The following is a 20594-nucleotide window of genomic DNA, read 5'->3' on the forward strand; positions in this document are numbered from 1 at the left end:
TTTTTGCATAAATTCCCTAATCTACCAGAGACTGCAACATCAATAGACGGCAACATTGACAAGGGCTTGTGAGGGAGTTATAGGAGTTAACTCTAGTTTAAACTAATATATAAAGTGTTTATATAAAGTGTTATCGGTCATAACATTTGTCAAGAAATAGCGCAGACTGGACAACGGTGATTATCAACTGGAGTATAGTTTGAAAGTCTGCGCTTTCAGCTGAACATATACGCCGGCTAGCTGCTTCGGACAAGCACGCCAGTAGCTCTTCAAACAACAAAAAAATGTTTTTTTTTTTAACCTTAAACTGCATAAACATATTTCATTACACCAAATACACAAGCAGCAGCATCATATGACCCCTTTACATTTAAAAAACACATTTTTTCCACATAATGTACATTATTGTTTCTCCTCTATGCCCCGCCTTTCTGAAACGCGTTGCTTTTTTACAAAGCTCATCGATCTGAAACGCGAGACCCACAATAAACATCCAGCTATTCAGTGCGTTGTGATTGGCCGAATGCCTCAAGTGTGTGACGGAAATGTTACGCCTCTTAACATACTGTGATGCCTTGTCCAGCCGGAGCGACGAGACATAAACGTAAAACCCATTATAAACATGATTTCTAGTCGTGTCCTCTTTTGGAAGGCCAAACAAAGTAGTTTCTCTTTCACAGTGAAACACACAGCGTCTATACGACATGCGGCGGTGGCAACAACAATACTACAACGAGAATAAAATGTATGCCTTCTTTCTTTGCATGAACATCTGGGCGGCGTTATGCAAATCTTCCCACATACTGACGTAGAGATGTGGGGACGTGTTAGAGCGAGCTATTTTAGGGGGGCGTGGATGAGTCTCATCTTTTATAAAGAATATCTCTTTGGATTTGAGACTTTAGTCTTTGCAACTTTACAGATCTCCTTTATTCACCAAGAGCTTGTAACACTCCAGAGAGAAGGGAAAATTTGAAATCGCATCATATGACCCTTTAAACCACATAAACACATTTCATTGCACCAAATACACAAAATAATGTTCTTTTTAGCAACATCATATGACCCCTTTAAATGGTAGGCCATTCAGAATCAGTGTAATTAACTGCTTAATATTGATTGATGAAGTTCAGTTACAGTGCATCCGGAAAGTTTTACAGTGCTTCACATGTTACAGCCTTATTCCAAAATGAATTAAACTGATTATTTTCCTCAGAATTGTGACTCAGGTTGCATGTTTACCTCTTCTCCAGGCAGACACGAGCAGCTGGGCTTGGTCTCCCCTCCAGGGGCCGCTCTTCGGAGACACACTGGACTCTGCTCAGCACTGGGCCTGGCACATCGGCGCTGCCGGCAGGCGTCGTGTTCGACTCGCTCAGCAACAGCATCTTAATGTCCTGCAGGTCCTCCGGCCCCGTGCCGCTGGCCCCCGCTGAAGTCCCCTCTGGCCTGCACACTAACGGGCTGTGAGGCGAGCAGGCCAGACGCCTCTCTGGCTCGGCATACAAGCTTTCTTCGAGCTGTGAAAGGCCCGAGCTGTCCGTCTCTGTCACCTGAGCATCAATGTGGCTCTGAATAATGTGGTGTAAGTACTCCACCTCCGTCATCTCCACCAGGCTGAGCTCTGAGCTTTGGCCCACAGGCTCAGACACATAGACATCTGCTGCATGTGGACTCTTACAGGCCATCGATGTGCTCATCCTGGAAGACATTTCAAACCACTATAAAAACAGATCTCTCTGCATTTGTGTCCTGTCCTGTTGAACTCACAATATGGAAGATGAACGGCCAAGTAAAAGAATCTGTGGACTGCATGTTCATTTTAAGTGGATATTACCTAACTCTGTAAAGTAGATGTACTATGACAGACATAAATATGACTTATGACATCAGCTAAAATTAAAATACCGTAATTACTAACTTAACGTTGCAGTAACTATGGGAACATGGGATTTTTAGCCACTCTTAAAAAAATCCATCCATTCTCCAAAGATAAAAAAAGACAAAGACTTTCTCTTCCTGATTTGCTATATTTTACAGAAGTAGCGATTAATAATAGTAAACAATATACCCTTTTTATAACAGTATTTTTGGCCCAAACTCTTCTTATAACTGTGACTCGTTGGTGGAAGTCTCCCGCGTTTCCCGCCCTCACAGCCCGGACTTTATCACCGCCATTAGTGAGAGCAGTAATGATGTAAATTATGTCTCCAGAACACGAGGCAAACGTAGATCGTAAAATCAACAGTGAGGCACTGAGTTAAAAGGGTACCGTGAGTGTTTAAAGTCTTACCTGACACACAACTGCTCTGAAACTGAACACGAAACACGGTCTTGCGCTGCTTGCGTCGTTCGTGACGTCACAACCCTGCATCAGTTTACTTTTCGCGTTTTATTTTTATTTTTTTGGTAAATATCACATCAAGACCACAGTTAAAATCCCAATGATGCGATCTGTTTCAGGACTACAAACGGTTTTTTTTTTTTTTTTTTTTTTTAGACTGCAACCTGTATATCAAACGCGCAGGTAGTGATGTATTCATCATGTATTTACGGCATCATCCGTAATATGAAAACCATTCGAAATTAGTTTGTCCCGCATACGCTGTGTGACCACAATAACCAGCTCCAAATTAATTATTATTCCAGAATTAGTAAGCGTCCGCCGCTTTTGACTGCGGCACATCAGGGCGAGTGCAAATAATTCGGTGATTATATTTATATTGTTCATAAGTCCATCATCCAGACACACAAGAAAAACATGCAATCTACCTGTGATCATAAAGGGAAGCGTTTTAGTTAATGTTAATGTTGTTAAAGCAAAAACTTATGTCTTAAAAATATAGAGAGAGAGAGAGAGATTAATAATTTTGAGACAAAAACTTATGTCTTCATGTCATGGGCAAATTGTATTTAAAGTTGTCCGTGGAATTTCTTGATTTAAAATTAGGATACGGTGTCACTGCTGATCTATAACAGATCAGTGGTATATCCTAATTTTAAATCAATAAATTCCAGGACATCTTTAATTAGCTGAAGGACCCCATATGCAAGGTCATGTTACTGAAGCCCATAATGACATGACACATAATTAGTTTTTGTCTCACAATTGTTCAAATATTTAAAATTATTTTTTGCAGCCCGAGGTGTTTTGTTGTCCTTTTTTTTTTTCTTCCATTTACTGATTTACTGTCACAAACAGCTGAAACATAATTTGGTGTGACAGATAATGTCCACTAGTCAAGGACAAGGTCTCTTTAAGAAGCATTTTAAATAATTAAATAAGATTTGTTTAACTCCTTTTTATTCTTTTTTGAACATTTTCAGTGTTCTTAAATGCAAAAATTACATTAAAATATTTTCTGATGTTTTTGCAAAATAAATAAATAAATAAAAAATAAAAATAAAAACACTGTACTGTTATAAAGTGTCATGAAAATAAGTATAAAATGTGGTACTTTGTTTTTGAGATGAAAGAATCGAGGGAGAGAAATGAGTGAGAGAGAGGTCATGGAAATATCAAAAAAAAATAAAAAATAAACAAAGAACACGCAAAAAGAACCAGAACAACTATGATGCAGAAAGTAAACAGAATCAAAGAGCAGCCATATACTTAAAAAAAATTATAGAACAGTTGAGTGTTGCAGTAGGGCAGATATAATCATCATTCACCAACTTTTTCAGCAATTTTGAAAGGACAGCAGAGTTTGTCTTGAAAATGTCCAACATGCTATTTGTATATTAAGAGTTTTTTCCCCTTAATTTTTGCTATATCACACCATAGGTCACAAATTTACAGTACAGTTCACTAAACAAGTGAAAGTGACACTTTTTCAATTCGATAAACTATGCACTTATGCACTATGAACCATGTTTTATAAGGCTATTTTTTCAGCTGATATTTTGTCAACATTTAACATGCAAGTCTGGTGCTACTCCCTCTCTACATATGTAATCAAATCTGTGACATCATCAGGGCATTTAGAGTGCAGTTTTTCCTTTTGGAATTTACAGTGTATATATATGTATAATAAAACTAATTAATAAATTAAAATAAATTAATAAAAGTAATAAAATACTTCGAACAGATGGCATCAACAATAGCACATACCACCGATTAACATCCTCTGCATTCACAGTAGGTTTATAAAGGTACTGTATATGATTTTGATTGACTGTACTAAAGCATCAAAACACCATAATATGTTTGCAGATATTCAGGAAACATACTTGTTTCTTTTAAAACAGCCAGACATTCAAACTTAAAATGTGCGTTCTGTGTCAGAATGTTTTTTTTTGGACTGGGTGATTTCGCCAATTTACCCAATAGGATCCCAGTTAGCAGAAAACACAGCGTACTGCAGTCATTGTCAGTTGTGCTTTCCTGTTGTCTGTCCTCAATCTGGCACCCACATCAGCATTAAGTCTATGGAGGAAAGGGTGGGAGAAACAAGTTTTTCCAATATTTTTAATTCGGATTGCAGTACCCATTAACACATACTGCACCTTTAAGTTAACTAAAAATCTATTTCCCTATGAAGAAACTGAATGGAGTTTTTTTTAATTTTGGAAACCGACTGTTGCACTACCTCTCAAACCTATCCTGGAGTACCCCCTGCCCTGCACATTTTGCATGTCTCCCTCATCAGTCACACCTGATTCAGCTCATCACTGGAGACGACAAGACCTGAAGTGGCTGTCAGATACAGGGAGACACAAAATGTGCAGTGCTGGGGGACTCCAACTACTGACCTAGCACATGTATTTGCAGCCCATGGTTAAAAATGGTAAAAATACAAGATTCTGTCTAAAATCTAGCATACCAAAAACACGTTATTTAATAGACTATTCATGCATTAAAAAAGAGAGATGGCTTTTCAAACCCTGTTTAATGTCAGCTTGCCATCAGAACTTATTGTCAATTTACATAAACTCTGAGAAACCTGCTGTTAAACATGTCCAGGGTCACAGACACATGATTTAACACATTGGGGAAGTCATGGCCTACTGGTTAGAGAGTATGACTCCTATCCCTAAGGTTGTGGGTTTGAGTCTCGGGCCGGCAATACCAAGAACCCCCAACTGCTCCCTGGGTACCACAGCATAAATGGCTGCCCACTGCTCCGGGTGTGTGTTCACGGTGTGTGTGTGCACTTTGGATGGGTTAAATGCAGAGCATGAATTTGGAGTATGGTTCACCATATTTGGCTGTGTCAGGTCTCTTTCACTATTTTTTTTTTTTTTACAGTAATATTTAAAGAGACACTCCAATCCTACCGCCCTCCCCAATTTTTTTTTTTGTGTCATCATTTATTAATTTACTGTCATTCCATGACTGTATGTGTTTGTGTGTATGTTGTGTTATTTCTTCTGTGGGACATGGGGGAAAAACATGTTTTTTGTGCATTCAATTAAAGTCAATGGTTCCCGTTGCTTGATTCCCAGTGTTTTACAAAATATATTATTTTGTATTCTACAGAAGAAGAAAAAACAGTATTGGAACCACGTAAGGGTAATTAAACAATCAGAATTTTTATTTTGGTCGAAGAGACACAATTAGAGACAATCATGTGCACTGGTCAGGATTTGTGGTTCAGTTGTTTAATAAATGACATCAGTGGATGTTCCAAAAGATTCCATCTTTTGAGGCTCTGAATTACTTACAAATATACATTTAGAAAATTACATAAAAATCTATGCACAAATGTACACTGCTATTTTTAGCTCCAAGAACTTTTTTCATTGCAAGAGAAAACAATCTTTTTTTACAAACTTCTGTCAGTAGTTAACATGACCATGTCCTGCTTCCACAAAACAAACCAAAACATTTTTTAGTAATCAACTTGAAGTAATTTAGTTGGCATGGAAGGATGAACAAACCTTCAGCCTTTCAAGAAAATTTTAACAGATTTATCAAAAACTGCTTGACTGACATTCACTGCTTCACTTTCCAGAACAGACAATGAACACACACACACAGTGTACTGGTGTATAACAAGGTGTATTTATGCTTGAACTGGTAAATATTAATTCAAACTTTCAGAGGGGTTGTCTTGCTCCTTTATTCAATCCATTCTAATTCTGAACATTTTGCAAACTGAACTGAATCTATATTACAATTTTGCAGCACCCGATAGTTTAAATCTTGACTACTCAGCCAAACACTGCAAGACCTGCTCCTATCATTTCTATATAGTCTGCAGCCATGTACTCTAACATTTCCTCTATATTATAAAAAAAAAAAAAAAAAAAAAAAAAAAAACATTTTAAACAACTCAGTCTCCTCTTCATCATATTTTCCTTGTGTTGTGTAGCCTGTCTTCAGATATCAGATTTGAGGTAATATCTTTCCTCCAACTTGTACAGATTTCGTCCTCCTGAACACTCGGTTCTTCCGGTCCACTTTCACACTCAACTCTTTGTTCCTCCTGAATTACACTTTTAGAAAAACCACTTTGCAGAAGTTTAAAACAGTTACTAATGCTTGGCTTATCTTCATGAATACAGCATCCATTAACATCCTTTGCGACATGACCTTGTCTTAGGTCAAGTAGTCCCTGTTACATTCATTGTGAGAGTTTTGTCCGCGTCCCCGGGAAAGGTTCCTCCTAATCGGCCCTCCGGGAGGAGTGGGGAGTAGTGGACCTGATAGTCGTAAAGGACGTACATTAGTCTGTCTGAGGCAGCCCTCCAAATTTGCAGGTGGCTGTCCCAAATGCTTATGCTGTGGTTTTGTAAAATGAGTGGGGGTGGTAGTGGAATGGTCGGGAAAATCAGATGAATGGGTTTCATTATGATCATCAAAACTGTCACAGTTTTGAGGTGAAGGTCTTCTCCGTCTATGTAAACCAAGAGATGGTCCTCTTTGGCCCAAAAACTGTTGTGGTGAATCAAAGCAAGGTCCCCTTACTTCTGCTGTATTTTTATGACCCCTGGCATAAAATGGGCCCACAATGCCTCTTCTTCGTCCTCTGAATTTTTGAAGCCCTCTTGGTTGACCCTTGATTTCAGTATACTGCTGTTCTTCAAACCGGCTATGCATGGCCCCATGTGCTGGGTCCTGAGAGTGTGATGGAGCCTGTCTTGAAAAACCTGTGTGCATTCTGTCTTCTGCTGCATCCTCTGCAAATGTTTGGTGGTGATCAGGGCTTTGTAGTTCATCTTGTGCATAACCACTTGGATTAGCAAGATGTGGCACGTGAGATTTACTGGTTGGGGTTGTGTGCGAGCCTCTGGCGTCAATCTGTCTCTCCGATGGCCCTTCAACATTAGGAATGCTCATTTGTTTAGTTGAATTCATTAGATGGGTTCTATCATGCATTACCTGACGTGAACCCCTGTGTCTACCCCTACCACACCTAAAAGAACGTTGTCTTTGAGATGGGTCCTTTAATCCAATGGGTCGAGCAGGTCCCGAACTCTCAAACATCTCTTCTGCAAATGGTCCACTGGGTTGAAGATCTTTAGTCGGGCTTTCGTACCTCACAAAACCTGAGGATTGGCCCCTAGGTCCAAAGTTTGTAGAACTACCAGAATTACCATCCCTAGGCTGAACAAATTCAGGACTTCTCCGTTTCATTACAGAAGGACGCTCTCTCAAAGGCTTCCACTTATCAAAGGTGGAAGGGTGGAAGTGCTCTCTAGGATTAAGAGGTCTGAAATTGCCTTTGTGCACAGGAGGAGGCCCTAATAGTGACTCTCTTTGCTGAAACTGGACAGATTCATCCTCATTAAAATTCTGGCCTTGTTTATAAGATGTGTATTTTTTGTGACATAATCCAGTGGTTTCAGGTTCTTCAAAGTTGCATTCATGTAACTGGTCAGGTCTGGGTTGCTGGCTTTGATGAACCTGATCTGTCGCTTCCACTGGAAACCTTCTGAGCCTGTGGTTGGGATGTTTTTGGTGAAATGTGCCTGTGGAGAATTCTTCCTGTTTGTGAGATACATAAGGTTGATTGTTGTTGTCTGCATCATGCATAAACTTCCCTCTTTTATTTTGAGGCAGTTCTCTGGAAAAGAACTGATCGGGGTCAGATTGTGATAAATTTCTATATTGTGAATGGAAAGCTCTTTGAGGGTAATCTCCTGAATGTAATTGGTCTGTCTTATGTGAATAATTTGGCCTTTGCATTGATGGCATGTTTCTCTTTTGATCAATCTGGCCAGTCTCAGAAAAACTATCTGTTTGGTTATGTGGTGGCTGGGTATCATGTTGAAAAACGCCTGTCTGAATGCCAGATGGCTGTGATGCTGGTGTAACTCTGTGTGAAGGTAGGTCAGTAGCACCATGGGCCAGACAGGGTGTAGGCAGTAGTGCTCCTTGATTAGAAGAGTCAGTTTGGTTCTGGGGCAAATTCTCCCTTTTCATTTCAGACAGGACTGAAAGTGGCAGATTTTTGTCAATTGATTTATTTAACAGAGGCTGTGAAGAACCCTCCCCAGGGTTTTGGAACGACTGAAGTCCCTTGTTTTGATCAGCCTCATGTTTTGTATTATGAGGACCACCTTTCTGAACTTCAGCCAAATGTTTGTATTTGCAATTATCAGCCTCCCCCTCCACTTTAACACTCTGTCCTGATGTGTACACAGATTGCATGCTATCACTGTCTGGCACCTGGCCAGATTCATGTTGTGAAGGTTTAGTGTTATGCTCGGACAGGTCAGTCTTGCGTGACTGGTCACTGTCGTCATGTGAAGATTTGTCTCTCCGGCTTGAGTGTGATACGGGGGAATAATGACTTCTCCGACGATACCTTGGGGGTGAAGATGAGTCTCTGTGATGGTGATAATGCCTTTTCCTTGATGTTGTCACTCCTTTTTTGTCACTGTAACATCCTCTAGAGATATGCCCTGCAGAGTGTCTACTTCTATGGTGTTTGTCTGAGTCATCCTTTGAGGATCTAACTGTACGCGATGCTCTTAAAGATGCCCTGTCTTGGTTGTATGACCTGTGTTCGTGCCATGACCTCCTCCTCGATGACCTGTATGTGCTCAGTGTGGACCTTCTACTGCCTTGATTTTTGTGTGTGTACTCTGAGTGTGAGCATTTAGTGTTCTTTTGTTGTGCACTTTTAGTGTCTGGTGATCCTTCTTTGGGCATTGCTTTATCAGAAGCTAATTTCTCTTTCTTTGTGGTAAAAGATTTGTTCAGGACTTCATTATTGGCTTCCTCTGTGTTTAATAATGTCTCTGCACTTTCTTTATCTATAGCCTCACATTCAGTATCATCAACTGGCATATCCTGGCTTGTTTTTCGACAGATCCGTGGATCCCTAGTCTGATGAATTACTGGACAGTACGGTACGTTTTCTATGCTTTCTTCTTCATCCTTATCAAACTGTGTTGGTGACATCAGAGCTTTAGAAACAGAGAAATGGGCCATGGAAACACCAATTGCTTCCTTCTGTAGGCGTAGAGTTTCTGTCTGTTCTTCTAACTGTCTTTTCTGTTCCTCTATCTGCCTATTCAACTCTTCTAGAATTTTTTGCTGCTCAGAGAATGTTGTAACTGAGGTGTTATCATTGTAATGTGGCATGTTATGTTCACAGGAGGTGGATTTGTGAGGTATAGCATTACTTGTGAGGTAATTTTGCATCTCCTCAAACATTGTCTCATCCTCTGGATCATAAGCTACATCACTGGTAACTGTAGAGGACTCTTCTGTGTGTTTAGCCTCTGATGCTTTCGGTGCATTATTTCTGACAGTAACACCATTACCAACTGCACTGTACTCTTCCTCGGGGTCATAAGGTCTATCATCATCATCATCAGCCACTGCAGATGGACCTTTAGGTTCCAAAACTTCAGCTGGACTGAGAGAACCCATGGCCCCATTAGAACATGCCGGATCGTACTCCTCAGGATCGTAAGGCCTGTCATCACCTAATATCATTGCATCATCATCTTTGCAAGTCTGTTGACAAATCTGAACCGTATCTGCTGATGAGCTAATCTTACACTCTGTGACATCTGAGGGCTGTTTCTTTTGTCCAAATAATGTGTTAAGGATGGTCTGAAGTGGGGTGTTACTGGTGGAGTCTTTGAATGGGCCCAGACTGACAGATGGGGTGGGATTTGACACACTAGGGAGAGAAGATGGGACACATAGAGCGCTGGCAGAGCATGATGGATCTGGTAACCCAACTGAAGGTAAAGATCCAGCCGAATTTGAGTTGAGGAAGATGTCAGCATCACAAGTCTTTATGCTATGTTGTCCAGGATCATTTAGTGAGGTAGGATTGCTGGTTCCCTTCCCATCCAAACACATCGAGGACCTAGAATTCTTTTCGCCAACATCTTGTGGCAATCCCTCGGGACGCTTCGGCTTTTGACAGACTGCTAACCCTATTAGGAGATTAGGGTGATTCTGTTCAAGCCCTAAGAGAAGCCATAACATAAAACAGGTTAAAATCATAATAGTCCGATGTCTCAAAACGATCAGTATGTAATCTGTGTGTGATATACCTGGTCCATCAATAGGAAGAAGCACCGCAGGGATGGACTGTTTTGTACTCAAAGGAATGAGGTAAAGATCTTTGATGTGTTTACAAATATTAGAAACAACCCCAAATCTCCTACGACTGTTGAAATATGAAAACAGAGAGACATATGCAACCTCTTCCTCTTCAGAAGATGGATGGAACCGGATTAATGACAGCTCCTGCATTCAAAGAAATAGTGCAAATAGATTTTATTAAGGGCATTTACCTTAATAATGTGCATTTAATATTATTAATAAATTTGAAGTCACAGTCTTACCTTTGCCTCTGATGTTTTTATCAAATCAACATATTCCCACACCGTTTGAGGTAATATCCTTCCTCCAACTTGTATAGTGTCTGGTAAGTCCTGAACAGAGAAAATGCACATATTTAACACCCACTGGCCACATTCATATACAGCATATTTGGAGGAAATAATTAATAAACACTAGTTGAGCTTAAAAGGCTAACCTCTTTTAAAAAGTCAGGAGAGCCAGAAATCAAGTATCCCTTTGTGACAAATTTGGCCACAGTTGGCATGTTAAGAAAGCCTTTCCATATAATGTTCTGTTTGGATAAAAACTGTTTTGTTCCTTTATCACAATCTGCCAGGTGAAAGATACAGAAACACCATTACCATTAATAAAATATTTGTGCCACATAAGTTTGAACAGTTAATTGTATTAGTTATGGTTGAAATGACGTAGAAAACACTTTCTGCATGCACCTTGTCGTTGAGCCATATGAAGTGTCCAGAGAAGCTGGCGAAGGTTTCATGAGGATAGATTTTGGCATAGGAGCAGGAATAGGTACGGACACATGTGGTGGAAGCGTCTCTTTCAGAGATTCTGGTGCGTTCTTCACAGGCTGCTGTGGGATTGAGGCAGACTCTGGGCCGGCAGACAATGGCGGAGCTTGTCGGTACTGTGCTCTACGGGGGTCTCTTCTTGAGATGGGCACAGTGGGAACTGAAGGTATCAACACAGGAGAGAACTCTGCAGAGGGTATCTGTGAGTTTAGGTCCTCCCCGCTGGGAGAAGCAGGGGACTCGATTATATCAGAATCCAACGCTTCATTGATCACGTGAACAACCCCTGAAGATTTCTCCTTTTCTGTCTCATCTTTTGTCATCGTCATCTTGGGTTTCTTGGTTTCGGGATCATCATCAGTGGATACTTGGCCTGCAGGTAAGAAATTCATTTGGAACAAATTGTACTGTAAATAAATAACAATTTATTACAACTTTATAACGATTTTTACAATTTCTTAAATTTCCAGGGAAACAAGCAGTGCATGTGAATTTTGTTTCAGAGGGTCATACCTGTACATATCCTGCAATTAAGATCAAAGAGATGGCGCTTGTGTTCTGCTGTAGTGTCTTTCAGCATGCAGCTGATCACATCTGGAGCACCTAAGCATTTTTCCTTTGCCTGAGGCAGCTTCAGAGATGATTGCTCTTCCTAAGGGGAGACAAAATGCTTGATCGCTCAGAGAAGAACAGAAATGTCACTGTGCTCTAGCCAGTGAAGGGTAAAAAGCCCCAACATAAGAATATGTTCTCACTATGCGTTCTGGTTCACTTGGTCCTGACAAAAATAGAAAATGATACATTTAGTCCTGGTTTGTGATCTCATTTTTAACATTGAACCTAAAGATACCAAACCAAAAGCAAAAGGATGAAGTCACAACCTGACAGGACTGCTTTTATATTTTGTGACTGAACATAAATAAAGCAACGCTGTGTGCTGGGCTAAATGTGCTTGTTGTATGTGCATATGATGGTGTTACAAAAAAATCAAATTAAAAATTAAAAATTTAGCTGCATCAGCAATTCTGTTTGATCATTCATTCAATATTGTTTGAGCAAGTTTTTAAGTTTTTGGTCCAAGCTGCATTCATATTTCAATCGAACTGCATCAGAATCTGTCTGGAAGTAGACAGACCCAGCTTTTCAAGGGGTCTCCACCCACTTGTTTGGTGCGTAGAAGGTTTGGATGGCAGCATTCACACTTATTCAAATCAACTCTATCCTGCCAGTGTGAACACGCCCTAAGATTGCTGTGGTGGATGATCTGCAATGTCCTTGTTAACGCTGTCTAAAACCCAGCTAGAGAGCAGCAGATGAAGGATAAAGGTTATGATGCCTTTAAACAAGTAAGAAACTAAGCATCAGCTCACTGAAGGAGTGGTTGCGCTCGGTGACGGCGTGGTGTCCACACTCAGCACTTTCTCAGGAGGAGTAGCTGGTTCTTCCACATCCTCAGAAAAAAGGGATGATTCCTTCTCCATAGAGATCTGAAACAGTGGATCAGCAGCGGATTCCTGTCAAGAACTGAAATGCTATACACTGGCTTAACATGAGTTTGTTTGTGACATCACAGTACTTTACCTCCTGCTGACTCAACTGAATGAGCTTCACTGAAGGTATGTTTCCTTTCAAAACCTGATGACACAGTTCCTGAGAACAATAAACCATCAGAATAAATTCATTCTTGACTCCACACATTTCAATAGAATAACTGTGTACACCGTAAATTGACAAAAAAAATAACCTTGTTTTGGGGATCTTTCAAGGTGAGGACAAGATACTGGTATTTATTCTTATACTCCTCATCTGTTGTGTAACACATATTGAACATCTCTTTCTCCATGTCCACAGCCATCTTTTCAGTTTCACTCTCAGAAATCTTCAAATCATCACTCTGACTGAACCTGATGAAGAAAATGACAGGATTACAAATATAGCTGTAAACCACAAATGGTAAAATATGGACTGAATATAAAATGATTTTAGGCAAAGTGGTCTATAAAACCATTAGCATAATTAATCATAATGCAATAAAACTGATTTTAACTTGACCGATATGTGACACGGCCACCATTTTGATATTATAATATTGTCATACCATGACACACTAAGTTATGCCAAAGCATTCCAGAGATGGTGTTATTTCTAATAAATCAAGAAATACGTACATCATTTTCTCATTTTTTTTTCCTCATAATTTTCTCTTTGTTCAAGATGTTTATAACTACTCTATGTATGTTGCCTTCGCACTGTTGGTGCTTGATCACTAATGAACATTTCTAACAGGATTTGTGTGTAAATGAAGACATGACTAGAGACGAGGTAGCTTTCTCTGACCTTCTGCAGAGAACTGTACTCAGCGAGCGGCGAATGCTTTGTCTCATCAGCAGAGGACTGGCGCGAGGGGCCGCAGTGGGCTCTTCCTCCCAGGGGCCACAGGTAACCACTTCTGCGGCTTTACTGGACTCAATGGGTGCCTTGGATTCACAGAGCTTTTTAGGGATAGATAAAGGGCTTTTACCGAGAGCCCCTTTCAGAAGCTCCAGGCGTGGAGAGCCTGGCATGGTTTTCTTTGCTCTTCCTGGAGTGGACTTCTTAATGAGTGGAGCTGCGGGGACTTTTTCAGAAGAGGACATGTCTGGATCTGAAGGTTGGCTCTGTGGTGTGCTGGTACTGCACTCGACTTTATCTTTCTCTTTAACGGCTGAAAGAAACAGAAGGATATAAAGATATAAAACACCAGAAGAATATAGAAAAATCAGGAACTCACATGCAGCGCTCACATCATCCAAACAAACCCAAAAGTGCTTATGTGAAAGCACTGGGGCTTAACAACACCGAAGAAAACTAACAATGACACTTCGTTTCTCTGAAAAAATTCACCAGATGACTTTATGAACAGCTCGATTTATTAAGAATGAATCCTTCTAGACTGAATAGGGTGATTTTGTTGGGGAGTGGAACTATGCAGAAAATATATATATAAAAAAAAAAACAACGGAAAAATGTATGTTTTCACTGAAGTTTTTTTGTGTGTGCACGTGTGAAATCCTTTCAGGTCTTTAAGATTTGGGAAAAAAAACTTGAACATTTTGGGTGTTCATAATTGTCATGATTTTGTGATCACTGATTACAATATTGAGATTCAGATTATTGTGAAATAAAACATTAAAAAAAGAAACAGTCTAATACTGTAAAATAGTGTAAAAAAAGAAAATATATTTTTTTTTTTCACCGCAAAATTACAGTACAGTATGTGTCTTAATTTAACGTTATGCAGATCATGATATCAGTGTCTCAGAACAGCTCGATTCACAGTAAATGAACCAAACTGGTTTACTACGGACTGTGAAAATGACTCTGAAACCTGTGGGTGTTACACCATTGAATAACCTTTATTCAACATAACAGTCATTCCTGATCACATGAGATGTTTCATGGGTGGGATTATGCTAATTGTGAAAGTGCAAGGACCAAGAACGATAAAGGACAACTAATGACTATAATAACTATATTTGCATCCACACCAGCCAATGATTTATCCAAAGCTTGCACAATGTGTTTTCAAAATGGTGAAAAGGAGGTGGAAGTATCTGTCATGTTGCTTGGATTTTCGCTTTTTGAGGACTAACTTCATTCATGCTTCTGTATAAATCATATCATTTTCAGTTTTTGCTGTTTTTGCCTGTTCAGAATCATGATAGATGGGCAAAAACACTTGATGCTGACTCTGTGCCTGATTTAACGGCCTGTGTAAATGCACCTAATACATCATTTCATTGAACCAAATGTATGTTTTTGTCCTGGACTATTTTGAACACTGGGCCCATCTCACTTAATATATCAGTTTGACTCCAGCGTCAATTGCCAGTTAACGCCAACATCATCTTAAAAAAACACAACAGCCTTCCAGATTACAGTTCAATAAACAGTTTTTTACTTGGAAAATTTGAAATGTCTGTGTAAATACTGACCTTGAAATATGATCATCCAATGTTTGATACTACACTGAGAAAACAGGCTGAGCGGAGGTTTGAGAGAGTGTGTGTGTGTGCAATAGAGAGACAGAGCGCACATTTACCTGCACAACACCATGCTGATAACTATAAATAAATAACTGTAAACAGATTCATATGCAAGTTAACAACCCAGCTTTTTTTCTCCTTCCTCTTGGTTTTACTGTTTTTATTTTTCATTGTGTTATTCTCTCTTTAGTTATTCTATTGTAAAGCACATTGGTCAGCTCTGGCTGTAGTAAATAGTGCTACATAAATAAAACTGCCATTGCCATATTGATAAACTAATGCTTTGTTTTCGGCTCAAGAGATGAAGTTGGTGACACTGACTCGTCATCAGTAGTGGATGCACCTGTATGCATGTTTCATACTGATTACGTAATCTGAAAATATTTGTTTTACATTTAAATTGGTTCATTTGAAAGTAGACATTTCACTCTCTATAGATATGTTTTCATGTCTGTAAGGCAAGTATACACGGAGCGCGCATCCAGTTTGCTTTATTTTACAAAAGTGCAATGTTTTGTTGTTATTGTGACTGCACACAAATAAATGTAGAATCTTTACAGACCAAAAATGAGGGAGTATTTTAAGAGTAAGTGAGCAAACCAGCACCTTCACCTGTGCTGCAGTGAGCTACTGACTCTACATATTTGAAGTCGATGAATGATAGGCAAGCGTTTGGATGTACTGTATTACCATACAGACCAGCTGTTAATGATCTGTCCATCACAGACTGCGTGACTTCACCACTTCCTCTGGATCTGTTGTTTTTTTCTGTGACTAAGCAACTACTAAAATTCTGGTCGACCAAGCCTCTTCTCACCAACTATTAGGTGGCATCCTTACTTAAAACCCACATACATATTATTCCAAACGTCAGAAGGAAACAAGCAGACTCGTTATGTTTGCAGATTGAATCTCCTTCGGCTGCACAAGATAACACATATTTATAATCTCTTGGGTCAAGAAAGAGTCGAAGAGTGCAATATATTGTCTCAGTTACCGAAACAGTTGACATTACCATGTGTGTTGTCAGCTTAACATATTTGGTTTAAGATTGTAAACGCCTGTCTCCGTGTGTCTGTGAGGAGAGTATATGATACATACTGGGTTTGTAATCTGGAGCAGGAGTGGATGGTGTGGTTGACTGTACAGGCTCAGCGACCGCAGCGGAGCACGGAGACTCTTCATCCATGTCTTGCTTGCTCACACGCTCTTCCTGTGCCGGCGTCTTACTGACCTTCACCTTGAAAAGCTTTGCAAGAAATGACCGTTTCTCACTCTGAAATGTGAAAGCATAAGAGTGAACTGAGTACACAGCTACAGTAACAAACAGAATTGATCTGAAATGCAATTCCACAAGTTTTTTTCCATGTTTATATTTCCTGCTACTTCACAGCTTCTTTGTCAACCTCTCAGGCTGATAAAAGACTCTTATTTAATAAAGTTCTTGTTATCAGATAAAATATACTTTTGTTCATTGATTTTGGGTATCAGATAAAACCCTTCTAACAGTTTTGGATAACAGATAAAACCAGTTCTTTTTTTTTGCACTTTAACATTTCAGAAATAAAGTAATTTTTAACACTAAAACCCTACAAAAAAAAAATCATAATATCATAAAAATCCTAAAAACAAACATACAACTAAAGTTCAAAAAAAATGTAAAATAAAAATCATAACTAAACAGACACAAAATACAGTCACAAAGAACTGTTTATTACACAGAATCTGTGCCAATATCATGGACCATAAGTATGTCAGCATCACTTGGCGACAGTGTAGTTTGGCTCCTCCTCAATGCATCCTATAAACATTGTCATGTCATGCAAACAGTCTATTTTTCTTCATTAGTAACATGCAGTGATATAGGTGTTGGATTTTATGCAAAATGCTCCTCTTTATAGTTATGTTTTTAGCTGACTGATGAGCTTACGGATGCCGAATACCTATTCTGAGGTAAATGTATTATTGCGTAACATTGTTTACAAGCTTTACCTCAGTTTTCAGCAGTTTGAAACACTGAATGAGCGAGTACATGAGACACTTCAGTAAGCTGCACTGTATCTTGTAATATATCTTTTGGGGTCCATTCATGTTTATTTCGTACTATAATAGTAAAGAGAAAGCTCTGATGAGTTCACATGCTTCTTGAACTGAGGCGCTGATGGGATCACTCACACTGGTATATATTGTTTGAATTTCGTTATGAATTCGGCAGAATTTTATAGTTGATTATTTATGAAAAGGTAACAGAGCACAAAGCCTATGGCAATTACTGGATGGTAAGTACACTACAAACAATATGAAGTTCACACATTAACAGAACAGCATATAGACTAAAGATCTTGATAGTAAGAATCCATATTAGCATTGATTATAAACGAGAACTGTTAATACTGTTCATGTCCACACAGCTGACAGCTTCACCTGTTGTAGTTGTTATGATTTCTACCACAGATCGGAGCTACAATGAAAGAGACTAAAATAATATTTACCTTGAGAGGTGGGTCAGCTGGTGGGGCAGCAGGCTTTGTCTCAATTTTGGGTTCAGAGAGAGACTTCATTGCCGCTGCTGCATGCCGCACAATACACTGATGACCGCAGTACACTGACTCAGGCAAAGAGTCATTACTGCAGCCAGGACCAATGCATTTAGGTAAAGCTGCCTTCTCCTCGGTCTTAATCTCATCCTCAACCGACACCCAAAACACAAACTAAAAAAAAAGACACAGATTAGATAAAGTAACAGCAAGAAAATTTGTGCACAACTTAGAATCGTATGCGTGTTGACTAGAGATGGGCGACATGAGCTAGAATTCATATCACAATATTTTACACTGTCCAGGTGATATTGATATTATATTGTGATATAAGAAAGAAAATTACAGGCAAAATATTTTAAACTTACATAACTAGAAAAAGTAAGGGATTGAACATAGACCTGAAAAGGTTTTTTTTTATTCCATTATTTTTTGGCCATTATGCAGTTGTCAGGGAATTATTGATTATATACTCACCAAGGCTACAAACCATTAAAGTCCATTTAAATTATATATTTGAATGTTTCAACACATAGGCTACTGTATTCCTGTGATAAAAGCTGAATTTTCAGCATCATTACTCCAGTCTTCAGTGTCACATGATCCTTCAGAAATCATTCTAATAATTTCTGAAAAATATCAATGTTGTAAACAGTTGTGCTGCTTCATATTTTTGATCAAACTTTTTTTTTACGATTCTCAAATGAACATATTAAATCATACTAATTTAACACAGTATAACACTAATTCATAAATCAAATCAATTTATTAACTCAATATAACTCTGATTAATCAATAGCACCCACCCCTAGTGTTGACCAAATTTGGTGACAATTGCATAAAAACAATAGGAGGAGTAGGGGCGGGCAATCTGGGGATTTTATATCATGATCAATCTTGTAGATGTCCACAATGCAGTTTTTTATATGAATCATACAGATTGTTTTCTTATGGTCCTATTTTGTTCATATATAAATAAATCCACACAGCTTTCAGTTGCCAGGATTTTTTAAAGTTATTAACAACTGGGAGCGTTGAAGAGACATGGATGAATCAGACAGTAAAGAGTGGATGTGCTTGATATTAAAAGGAGTTAATAAAAATCAAAAAGCCACAAAAGAAAAAAAAAAAACACCCATAACCCTTGAATTGCTCAAAAAAAAAGAAAAAAAAAAAAAAAAAAAAGAAAGATACAGTCTAGATTACGTCTATAGTTTTCACTCCACTGGACTGTACAGAGTGGTATTGTATCATGCCTGTATGCTTGCTTTCATCTGTGGGACACAAAAGATAATCATTGTATTCGTCCACACAATGAAAAACTTTAAAACATGTTTTTTGTTTTCAACTAAACACAAAAGTTATACAGATTTAAAATCACACGAGGGTGTGTACATTTTCATTTTTGTGTGAACTATTCCTTTAAATCTTGCCAAACACAAAGCCTGCTTGATAATAGTGTTGGGCTCAACTGTCATCGTCCTGTCGTCAGCCTGTGAGATTGCTGATACACAATATCATCGTGCTAATTTAATCATTTAATTTGTTTCATTGCTGGAAAGTGAACCAACTCCAGCATAAGTAGGGCCCTATGATTTCTGCAATGTGAAAAACGCGGATGGAATCGCGGAATCCAGTCATAAATACGGAATTTACAGTTTAATGCGGTATGTCATGGAATGTGTAAAATTTTGAATGAATTAATCAAAAGAAGGTCATTACACTTAAATCAAATCACATTATGGACTAATATCTGTAAATATTAAGCCCGAAAAGTTGATTTAAATATGAATCCTAAATGTTCTGTGTGTCTCGGTTAATGAATGGCACAGAGGCGAGGTTTAATTTATTACACAGTCTCTCCAGGATTTCGCGGAACCCTTTTCTGATTTTTGCAGCCTAAAATGACTGATTTTGCTGCGGCTTTTCTCAAAATTTGCAGTGATATTTGAGGCATTTCTTATTGTTTTGCAGTGAAAATATACCACAGACAACATTCTTCTAACACTGTTATGACTTTTCTGACTTCGAGAACCACTGTAGGTCTCCAGACTAATGTTTGACGACACCAGCACCAGTGCCATTAAGTTCTACAGAAGATGGCACCAGCACCTGACAGCTTATTTAATTTTTGCATTTACATATGCAAGATGTATTTTTAAGAGGAGTGCTTACTCCTCTGCAATACGTCTCTAAGATGTTTTCTGTCAGATGTCAAATAGACATTTATTAGAATGCATGTAAACTGCTTCTGAGACGTTTATCAGAGTAAACAGCAGATGTTTCCCAGATCTTTAGCAGAAGTCTTACAGATGTAATAAATATATTACATCTGATAAAAATGTACTTTTATTACTGTCATTCATAATGTCTAAATATAATTTAATGAATACAAAAATATTATTAGGAAGTGGAAATGGCCTAGAAGTACTTCTCTGCAGCCATCTACTAGTGGTAATTTATTATCTTTTTTTATTTTTAAATAATTCTTTGCTTTCCTACATTATGAAACTTTTAGTTTTATACATGCGGGAAACCTATGAAGAATAAACATATATTACGCAAAAATAACTTTCAAATTCTGTAATTCTTAAAGCTTTGAAGTGCTGGGAAAAGTTATGTGAAGCATTTAAAATTACTCGAAAACATTAGACCATTTCTGCCACAAGTTGTTCCTGTAGTTTTACTGTTAAATCCATGGTGAACGGTGGTGGAGATTTGTGATTATTGAACAATGTTTTTC

The 20594-nt window shown here is 38.6% G+C and overlaps 2 protein-coding genes across 4 annotated transcripts in view; both read right to left on the reverse strand.

Annotated features, from left to right (window-relative positions):
• The window catches only part of LOC122141840 (transcription factor-like 5 protein), a 28595-nt gene extending 26215 nt beyond the window's left edge, over positions 1–2380 (reverse strand). For 2 of the 3 annotated variants that reach the window (XM_042750099.1, XM_042750097.1), the window contains exons 1-2: positions 2072–2287; positions 1243–1701 (exon numbers count right to left, since the gene is read on the reverse strand). In XM_042750099.1, the coding sequence (XP_042606033.1) occupies positions 1243–1700 (458 nt within the window). In that variant the 5' untranslated portion in view covers position 1701; positions 2072–2287. The other variant, XM_042750098.1, reaches the window with a different exon arrangement.
• Positions 2381–5289: 2909 nt separating this feature from the next.
• Positions 5290–19329, reverse strand: si:ch73-181d5.4 (death-inducer obliterator 1). The gene is made up of 13 exons (XM_042751329.1): positions 19285–19329; positions 17807–18025; positions 16416–16590; positions 13627–13993; positions 13034–13193; positions 12871–12939; positions 12660–12776; positions 11803–11941; positions 11209–11662; positions 10953–11094; positions 10759–10848; positions 10465–10660; positions 5290–10377 (listed from the first exon to the last, which is right to left on the reverse strand). The coding sequence occupies exons 1-13, from the start codon at positions 19327–19329 to the stop codon at positions 6542–6544; spliced, it is 6009 nt and encodes a 2002-aa protein (XP_042607263.1). The 3' UTR covers positions 5290–6541.
• Positions 19330–20594: the final 1265 nt, after the last annotated feature.

Source organism: Cyprinus carpio, chromosome B23, assembly GCF_018340385.1.
Source record: "Cyprinus carpio isolate SPL01 chromosome B23, ASM1834038v1, whole genome shotgun sequence".
Taxonomy (NCBI): Eukaryota; Metazoa; Chordata; class Actinopteri; order Cypriniformes; family Cyprinidae; genus Cyprinus; species Cyprinus carpio.

Excerpts from the sequence above, each read along its gene's own strand:
- si:ch73-181d5.4 (XM_042751329.1), bottom strand. The coding sequence starts at position 19,329 with ATGACAGTTGAGCCCAACACTATTATCAAGCAGGCTTTGTGTTTG. Across the intron at positions 13,194-13,626 it reads AGTACAGTTCTCTGCAGAAG|GTTCAGTCAGAGTGATGATT; the intron begins GTCAGAGAAAGC and ends TTTCTTCATCAG. Across the intron at positions 11,095-11,208 it reads TCATATGGCTCAACGACAAG|CCTGGCAGATTGTGATAAAG; the intron begins GTGCATGCAGAA and ends CTGTATCTTTCA.